Genomic DNA, 10,325 nt, shown 5'->3' on the forward strand with positions numbered 1-10,325 from the left:
TTCCCCCTTGTGGGTTTTTGCCCAGGTCTCTGAACTAAATCCTGGTGTCTCTATTGTGTGTGCTTTTCTTCTACTGTTCTTTACTGTTTTGTTGCATTGTTGATGTTATTGTTCTTTCTACATAATTGCTAATGATGAAATGATGTTATGGGGTGAACGTTATATGAAAATGTTGAAAAGTTTAAAAATTGCAATTATCTACAGCAGAGAACAATCTAGCTGTAAAAATTAGCATACCCTTGGGCAATTCTGGTTTTTAAAACATTGGAAGGGACCACATCCAGTGCATGACTCTTGTTTCAAATATTTAGCACATGATTCGTAAATTATGTCAATAATAAATATGCAATGGCAGCATCCTTCCCTCATTTATTATATCTCTCTAATGGATAAATGAGCTGATTTTTGTCCACCTAATGTTGACTCATGTATTGGTTTTAGCACATTCTGGATTTTTCCGCAAATGAAAAACATGCATTGCATTGGTTCTGTATTATATTTCTTAGTAAGGCAGCTGGAATGAATTACAACTTCTACTGCTGAGCAGCACAAGTAAAGGACCTTTACAATTGTCAAATTAGTTTATAGTTTGTATCAATGACTACATTAGATACAATCCGTGGGCTGTTGCTGTTTGCTATGCTGCTTTACCATGTTAATGTGATTCTAGTGAATATGGGCATTGTATAAGCCTTATACTTTAAGAACTAGTTATTGATAACTTGATAACATCATTTTCTCTACTATATCGATCAGGTTGAGTTATATGGCTGTCTTTTATGTTTTTGCATACACAAGAATGTTTTAAGTTCTTTTAAATATTTTCATTACTTTTACAAGTTTTCGCTTATACTTCCATTGAAACATTTTTTTGCAGACCTGCAAACAGTCTCAGTAAAGAGTCATCCATATCAGGAGGCAATCCATTGAGTGACACTGGAGGGAGCTCACTAGAGGACTTACCTTTTCCTTTGGATGATGATCTGCATGGTCAAGTGGAGAGTTTATCTCTTTCCTCAAAGGAAAACACTATCAATGTTTCAGATTCATCTGGGTTTATGTGCAGTACTGTAGTGACAGGAAGAATTCCATCTACAAATTCTCCTATAGGTAGAAAATTATGTGCTGGAAACATAGAAGTTGACTTAAAACAGCAAGTTACTATTCCTATCCACAAGCACCAAAAACCTGTCAATAGTGATTTGTTAAATGCACTGGTACCTGATGTGGACCATGGATTTCTGAGCACCCCTTTATCCAAAGGTAATTTTTGATTTATGCCTGAGACATTATAGATAGGTAGTTAGAGATAATTTTTGGGCTCTATGTTATTAAGGGATATGTTTGCTTGTGTAGGATATATCCAACTCTTTTCTAACTTAGTCTACCATGGTCTTGTGACTTGTCAGAGCTGGACTCTGAGTATATTGATCGAGAATATGTTTTTGTCGCTGCAACACCAACAGAGCTTTCTTCTTCATCATTCAGTGCCTCTGGGGTGGGGAAGTCGCCGGCTAAGGTACTCAGTTTTCCGATAAAGAACATTCAAAAGAGTTCATCTATAAGTGCACCAATGAAAATAGATAGGGCTGCAGTAGATTTCGTGGGCAGTTTTGAAAGCCCTGGGAATCGTAGTTCTATCCGATCAGGAACTTCTCCCAGCTCAGCTGATTTAGTGGACATAATGGAACAACCATCAGTGAACCCATTAACAAGGCTTCAGTCATTAATACGGTGTGCTCATGCAATCACTGAGCTAGCAAATGAAAAGGTATAACTTTTGTTAATTTAACATGATTGTTCTTGTTCTTGATGGCATGGTCTTATCCCTTAATTGAGCAATATTGTCTTCTGTATTGTTAGATATTCATTAGTTTATTAGCTATACAGATACCTAGCTTGCATTGCATGTTACTTTCATGGTATTTTCATTGTCACATACCTGTGCATAGCTATTACTTCCAATTATTTGTTTACATTTTCAAATCTGCATTAGTCATCTGTGAATTTTTTAAACACTATTTAGGGGAAGGGATTTTCAAGTAGCCCTGAGAAGAATGTGTTAAGTATCTAATGTATTTATCAATTTTTGTTAAAAATTGAGTTTGTCTTCTCTAGGAAATTTATTATAACACTCTTTGACTCTGCAGCTCAAGGCAGAGAAGCAGTTAGAGGCATTTTCATCTCAGCTTGTGTGCTTAGCTATTTGGAAGCAGGCCTTGCATATATGCTATGACTGGGCTGCCGCTGCTACTGGAGGAAGTCCTTCCTCAGATGTTATCATCAGTGATGAGGCTCTGAACAGTAGTGCCAACATTGCTCACATGTCAGAAGAAGTAGATTTCCAAGGAGCAGCAACAGCTTGCTCTATGATGGAACGTGAATTCCTTATTGCAGTTGAGCGAGCTGAAAAACATGCCCCATTAGATGGTACAAATGGATTCCATGAATGAAATTGTTTATGGTCATTTTTTAGTACAGTAACTGAATTGCTAGGACAAATTTCATTTACTTGGTAAATAATAAATGTATCTCTACCGTATGATATCTATTAGCAATGAACACACTTGTGCACAGAATGTAACTGGTCTTCAGACAACTTCTAACGAGATTAATCCTAGTGTTTTGAACCACAGTCAATGCAGAGATGCCAGATGCAATGGAGGCTATATATCAGGAAGCTCTTGCATTGGGCAGAAAGGGTGCTGTAAGTAATACATCTGAAGCTTTCTATTTGTCAAGCGGTGATACTTTCCACTCTATATATATATATATATATATATATATATATATATATATATATATATATATATATCCACTTAAAACAATTTTGATCGTATAGATATGCCAAGAAGTTGACTCCATAATGCACTGGTCTCATATTCAAATCTAATCTAATCTTTAAGTCTTGCTAAAATTAACCAGGTAGCTAGGCCATTCAATTGTGCCTCCCACTCTTTGGGTGTCAACTTGTCCTTCATCTTCACATTTCCATAGGGTCTACTCTCCATAGCCTGCTGTTTGGAGACAGCTAGAACGGAGTGGGCAGGGATCAGAGTGACAGCCCCCGCCCCGAGTCATTGTCGCAGTGCCTGTACAATCTGAGCGACAACAGGTGGGACTGAGTCTAGAGAAAAAGGAGAGCAAACACATGAGCCAGTTTTAAAACACTGGGAAATGTCTGGAGATGCTTCCACATGTTTTCTGGGTGTTTTGGAAATGGGTATTTCTCCAGAATGTCTCTCAGGGGAGTTTTTCCTAGGGAACTGTTTCAAGTAGCAGAGCTTGTCAACAATAGATTGCTTGACTTGTACAGAATACATTTCAATCTTATCAGTGCCACCTTCATATGAGAATCCACTCATGCCATTGACTACGCATGTTCAGAGACTTGGGATTGTGGCAGTGCTAACATCTTAAGAAAATAAAAGCCAGTGATATATATATATATATATATATATATATATATATATATATATATAGAGGTAGGTAGGTAGGTTGGACCAAGATTGATTTGGGGATGGGAAATTGGGTTTGGGGATGTGTGGAAGGTACACTGAAATTTCCAAGGGTCAGGAGACCATGAGAGCATAAGCCTTTTAATTTGAAAAAAACAATTAAAAAACAAATACTTGGAAACTTGGGACTATGATACAACTCAATAAGATAGTGACTTTTGAATAATAGCTCTGAAAGACCTAATCTGTTTGGATATTGAATCCCCACCTTCCAAAAAAGTACTAGATATAGCATAATAGAAGAACCTGCAAAACAAGGGAGTCAATGCTATTGTTTTGATTATCCTCCATTACAAAAATATACCACACAGTATTCCAACACACAATGTATGTATATTATTTGTCATGGTCCGAAAGTCAAACCAGTTCAATATTTTTCTTGGAGAACGAGTACCATATGAGTGCTGGTTTGGATAGTGAGTGTACAGGTCCTGAAACCATCAAGGGACATCTTTAAGATCTGCCTGTTTTTGGTGGGAAATGCCTAGGAGACAGTGGGGAGGTTCCGCATATCAAGGGTGTCCTCTTTCAAATGAGGACTTCCCCTTACAGTCTCCAAGTGCCCAGGGACTGGCAAATGCAGGGGGCACATCTGCTAGGCATGGAGATTGGTTCCCTTCCAACATTAACACAAACACATGTGTCTGTGGAGTGTATCTTTTGGTCTGACATTAACATAAACCCAAGAAATTTTAAAAAATTTCCTTGGATATAGAAGTGTATATGCTGTTTTTCTTTTTCTTTAAAAGAAAAGTTTTTCTACAGGTACTTATCTTCTGAACTCTGTATTACTTCAGGTGGATGAGCTGATGGGTAGAATGAAGGATGCAGCAATTCTGTATTCGAAGTCTGCAACATTGTTGTACTTTCTTCTGGTTGAAGCAACATCTCTGACACTGAATCCACCCTTCTCGCTAAGTAGTTCTGATCGACATCGTCTTCGTCGATACATTGAGATGTTAACATTTAGACAAAACCAATGCAGTGTGGACACAATTTCTCTTCAACATCCTGAGGGCCTACAAAGTGTCTAATAAGTGGTTATTCAATACAAAGACTTATTGTAAGGTGTATATGTTGTCGCTGGCTATTTGATCTTTTACCTTATTATGACCACATTTAATCCATCATGGCATGTCAAAAATATGTATTTAGTGCCACTTCCAAACAGAATTCTCACCGTGTGATATCTTTCAGTCTGACATGTTTATTCCTGCAATTAACTGAAAACCAAGCAAGTGAAAATGATATTTGTCACCTCTCTATTGTATTCATTGCCTAATCCATCAGCCTCTTGGGGAAAGGAGTAGAGTTGTTTAGCTCTCAAATTGCCAAAGCTGAAACAATTATGACTATTGTAAAAACGATTGTTTTGTACATAAATATATATATTCATTTATTCTTTACTTGGAAATACCATCCCTAAAGCTTGATGTTGTGCAATTTGTTCAATCATATTTCATTTTGTGTCGATGAACAAAAACAAGCAACCTTTAGAGTGCTTATTCATTTTAAATTTGCCAAAATATGTTTTTATCCTCGGTAGCAAGACAGGTGAGGTTTGTAGTTTTCTTTAACTCTGCATACACAGCTGAACTTGTTGAATATGGCCCTATCTGCCGTCTATTTAATATAAAAACTTATGATTGATAATAAAGACCATTAATTCTTAATTTATTTGATTTGATTAGTTCATCTGTGGTAGCCATGCTTTAATACAATTATTTTGCATATATATTCTCCACTTGTTAATTTTAGGCATGTTATATGCTTAGAGCAATTTATTTCAATTTTCACAGTTAGCTCAATATCTTTTCCAGATTAGCAGTCACTCAGCATAAATTGCAGATAGAACATAAGCATAAATCGCAGAAGACAACCTGAGACAAGAGGACACAAGATGTGGCGCTAGCCAGGGACAAACCCCAATGTGGGGAAACCCTTGATTAATTCTTCTTATATGTTCTTCAATAGTTCAACAGAGAGAGAGAGAGATAGTACATATACAACATAAGTCAACACTTTGATTTATCTAAATAAGGGCATAGTTCATCTCCAAGAAGATGATACATGAGATAGATGAACTCAGTTGAAGACATGCTGCTTCAACTGATTCTCCAGGGTGACTCCATCACCATGCTGCACCTATCATTCTGCTGCTCCTGATCATCATGCTGCACCTCCCTGTGCTGCACCATGTTGCACCCATCATCACTGTGCTGCATCTTCATCATGCTTCACTAATCATGACTGTACTCATCATTGTACTGCATCTTCATCATGCTTCACTAATCATGACTGTACTCATCACTGTACTGCATCATGTACCATTTTTGTCCCATGTGCTCACTGCATCATGTTGCCACACTGCTGTCCCATGTGCTTGCTGCATCATGCTGCTGTCCCATGTGCCATTGCTGCACCATGCTGCCACATTGCTGTACCTAGCTGCTGGCTATGGCCTATGTCCTAGCCCAGCAACAAGATAGACTATGATCCATGCAATACACGACAAACTCTTACTCCAAGTTTGCTGCCCAACCACTGTGGGAACTGTCACTAGTCTAGGGCATCTAATCATGAGATCTGCCCTCATCTCATTAACTTCCACAGGCCTCCAAATCTGATCCTCATCTAGGATCCAACACCTACAAGAATTGCTGCTGCAATACTGTTGTACTGCTGTTCCTGGTTAGGGCAAGTGCACGCTGAAACAAACCTTATCAACTCACACAAACAGCCTCCAAATGACTGCGGCCTAGTCAAGGTAGAGTGCTGCCTCCACATGCTGTTGTTCTGGGAATATGGTAGTGTCTCAAGTCTACACGCGCCCCTGTTTTGGAATGGCTAGGCCTGTGGCCTACCACAGATCTCTGCGGTACCCTAATAACAACCCTCCAAAAATAGTCAAGTGTTACCTCTTGCTGCCCTCAACCAATCCGCAACTCTCCTTTCCTAACTCGGCCTCCATGCAAGTGTGAACAATCCTCAAAATACATCCACTACACCTACAACAGCTTGACCTTCAACCACAAGTTTCTCCCACGCTGTCCCAAAATCTCCCTGGCCTCCTTAATCTAGTTGTGGCTAGGCTTTAGACAGCTGGGTTAGGGAAGCGTATGGGAACTTCTTTGCTGTGGTGAGGGCATCTCCTTGTCAGCATCTAAGGGCTGTCTCAAACAGCATATGGATTATGGTTGTCTTCCTTGATAGCGTTAGGGCTTCTCAACATGACTGTGTCCTCTAGATCATGTCTAGAGCTGTCATAAGCTAGCGCTGTGCTAGGACTGCGTTATGGCCTTCATGCTTAGGGTTCTTTCCTCCAAATTTTAGGGCTTCCTTCTCTTAGACTTCTCTTCCACTAAAACCCAAAACAAGTGGAGAGAAATCAATAGTAAAGTGTGTGAAATGACTCTCAAGACATCTCCTTTTATACTAAAACGTTGAGCACATGTGGGGGTTATTTGGTTGCTAGCCGACCTTGATGAATTGTCTCATAACACAAATAAATTAACATCTCGATGAATACTTATTGGAATCGGATGATCTTTAGATCAATCCTATACCTCTCGATGAGAGGGATCCAAAAAAAATATCAGCTGCCATAAATAAGATGGCCCACATGGAGTTTGGCCCTAGTTGCCAATTTTAACACCACTACATTGAAAAAGTGCAGCAATATAGACTTAATATCCAATGCATTTTCCAACCGTTTAGCCTATGGATAATGTTTCATGGATGCTTTTAACAACACCATTAATTTGTTCCATATTTGGTAGATAGCATGGCTAAGCCTTTCTGCATCATCAACATTCCAGTGATTTTAATGTTCCCAGTGCTCAAGTTTGTAAGCATTTGTCATTCCATCTGCAATAGTATTTCCATTTTGTAATTATATAGTTTCAAATGCAAACATGTTCAAGCAAAATCGATACCTGCCTTGTACGTCTAGTGAAGATACTCTTTTAGTCCCATTGACCTATTCGTTTTTTTCTCGAGGAGCTATAGGAGCTATTCTTTAGGAGTAGCTATCTTGTTGTCGAGGTGGTTGAGGAAAGAATACAGTGAAATCCAGTTTTGAACAACAATGGTCCATTATGAAAGTGTCAATCCACCATTAAATTGATTTTGTTCTGAATTTTGTTAAGGACATGTTCGATTGCTTTTCTCAAGATGCCTTTGGAAATAATTTAGATTGAAGTTTGAATATTTAAGAATGTAGGTTGGATTTTGTTTCAAATAATATTGTTCCACGCAACGACATTACACCAATTGGGTGATGGAAAGGTTTAATTGTGTGGTATGGGCCAAATGATCAAATAAGCATAAAAAACAACCAATTTAGTGACACTACACCTAAAAATCAATTGAAAGAGTGAATGAATAAGAAACCTGTTTGGGAGGGCAACCTCTTGTTACAATATAACAAATGCATAAGATAAGATGCTCATTCAAATGAGTCTTCTTTATGTATCTCTAAGAGACAGGGATGTGAGGAAGTGTAGGAAGGGTTTCCTTCAGCATATTTTCAGTGGAAAAAAATAGAGACAGCAGCACAAAACAATAATAATTAGGTGTAACAATAATTGATGTAATCATAATAAATGATGGTTATAATAAAAATGTAATAATTAGGTGTAACGACCTCCTGCAACTTCCTTGAAGCTCGGTCAACTTACCTCAGACTTGCTGTCAACCATCATAAATTCGGTCAAATCCTGCCTCAGAAAATTCTGTTAGTGCTAGTCAAATAGATTTCGACTCTCTCCTTCGCACATGTGAACCGAAATCGGATGATCATGTGGGTGATCTGAATTGATCCAAATGGGTGAGGACGAATGGAAAATTGGCAATATATAGTTGTTGAAGTTCTCCAATAGGATTGTCTTTTCACTGAGTTGACTTGTACCTTTTGGAGGGTCAACTTGACATTTGGAGGCAAATTTTGAAATTCAAATTTTTTACTTTTTCCCTCTTTTATTTGGAAACGATTTACAATCAAATTTACATTTTCATTTTCTTTTATTTTGTGGGCTAAAATAAATTATGAATACCAACTGCAACTATCTAAATACAACAAATGGATTTTATGTCCTACATGACCAATTTAGTAAAGTGGAAGAAAGCTTTAGAGTTATATTCTCGAACAAAGTTCGAGGCTAAGTTCATGATTAGAGATGAACACCCGCTTATGTTTCTTGTTATTAATGCTTTACAAAGGCTCAAACAAGATCCAAGTAATGTAGTCACCTTTAGACACAATCAACAGTGTGCTATTACTGCATATCACAAGATTGATAGGGCACACTTGGTTGAAGCCCTCTTGGTTGTTGATTACATATGGGAAGGACTACTAGCTTACTTACAAGATGGGAACCCTATCGGCTATCCCTATTTTAGTCTTGCTCGAAATAGAGCAATGTTCTACATTAATTCTCTGTTAAAACATGGACCACAGTGGATGTGTCGGCTTCACTTTCACTTTCCCCTCATTTGGTGACATATTAGATTTTATGAAGCTCCCATTCAATGGGATGAGCAAGAGGAGGGATCACATTGATTGCAGAGGGAAAAGACATTAGGGTATTATAATGTTGAAGGGTTTTGGAACCCTGCCATCAGTGGGTGTGACATACATGGAATGAGTTGCATGGGGACATGCAACTGAATAAGTCGGGAGGAGATGATGGGCTGCAAAACCAACATCCTTTTTGCCACTAAACTATTCCTTTTTGCCCTCAATGCATACCTCCTTGTCGATTTTGAATCCATAAAATATGTCTTTTGTGATCTCCAAGCTCAAAGTATAATACTTGTTATATTTATTTTCATTTTCTTGTTTGAATTAAAATTAAGGTGTGTTTTAAAAAGTTATCAAGTCTAGGAATGTGTGTGTGCGCGCCCAATAAGTAGACTAATTGTGTGTGCAACAAGTGGACTGATTATGGTTGCAAAGGGGTCTTTAGTTACAAGTGTGTGGTCATCAGGGCATACAATTATCAATTCTACAAGTGTAAAGACATGCGGACAACTTCCAATTATGATAACAATTTTGTAATTCGACATGAGTCTTCTAATTTTGGAAACAATGAAACCACCCCATCCCCATGATGCAATGACAACTCATCCAGAACCACACAGGTTACGTAGGTGCCACCTTTTAAGGGCCAACTTGCGAAGCATATACACCTTCGGACTACCATAGTTAAATGTGGTACTATTACCTTGCATGCACCCTGATTGAGCATATGTATCTTGAAACTGACTCAAGCAAGGCACATAATGGTTGGAGTAAGATCGAATAAGAGGTGTCCTTGGTATTTCAACATGCAGTTCTAGTGGCAATGCCATAAGCTTACACAATCAACGAAGGTTAAATACTACGCACGAGGAGCATTGCCTCTCGTGGTAGTTGGGACAAATTATTGTTTACATGTCTTTACTTTAACCAAACATAAATCTCTTGCCTTATTTTGTAACTGGACTAGTTCATAGAGGAGGAAAAATCGCATTATGTTTGTGTGACGACCCCTCTCATTTTCATATATGTGTGTAAGCTTCGATGAAGTGAGAGTTACCAGTTTTGGCAAGTTAATAGAAAGTTTGGTGTGCATTGTAGACCAATTGCTAATTTGTGTTTCGATTTGAATTATTCAATGCATGGTTCTATATTGCTTTTGAAACTTGTGTTGGTAGCTTTATAAGATCGAGTACATGTTGACCTTGGGGAAGGGCCTACTCAAGGTAAGCCCCTGTGTTGTCAAATGTTCTTTTATGTTTTGGGTAAGATAGTTTACTCATGGTTAA

The 10,325-nt window shown here is 38.2% G+C and overlaps 1 protein-coding gene across 1 annotated transcript in view; it reads left to right on the forward strand.

The window, feature by feature from the left end:
* Positions 1–4,924, forward strand: part of LOC149147534 (serine/threonine-protein kinase ATG1b-like) — a 208,119-nt gene extending 203,195 nt beyond the window's left edge. Inside the window, exons 9-13 of the mRNA XM_089445382.1 lie at positions 878–1,263; positions 1,410–1,771; positions 2,151–2,430; positions 2,637–2,707; positions 4,316–4,924. Of these exons, the coding sequence (XP_089301508.1) occupies positions 878–1,263; positions 1,410–1,771; positions 2,151–2,430; positions 2,637–2,707; positions 4,316–4,552 (1,336 nt within the window). The 3' untranslated portion in view covers positions 4,553–4,924. The remainder of the gene's footprint in view (positions 1–877; positions 1,264–1,409; positions 1,772–2,150; positions 2,431–2,636; positions 2,708–4,315) is intronic.
* Positions 4,925–10,325: the final 5,401 nt, after the last annotated feature.

The sequence above is a fragment of the Pinus tabuliformis genome, chromosome 9, assembly GCF_031772625.1.
Source record: "Pinus tabuliformis cultivar Carrire ecotype Pingquan chromosome 9, CPIR1, whole genome shotgun sequence".
NCBI classification, from domain to species: Eukaryota; Viridiplantae; Streptophyta; class Pinopsida; order Pinales; family Pinaceae; genus Pinus; species Pinus tabuliformis.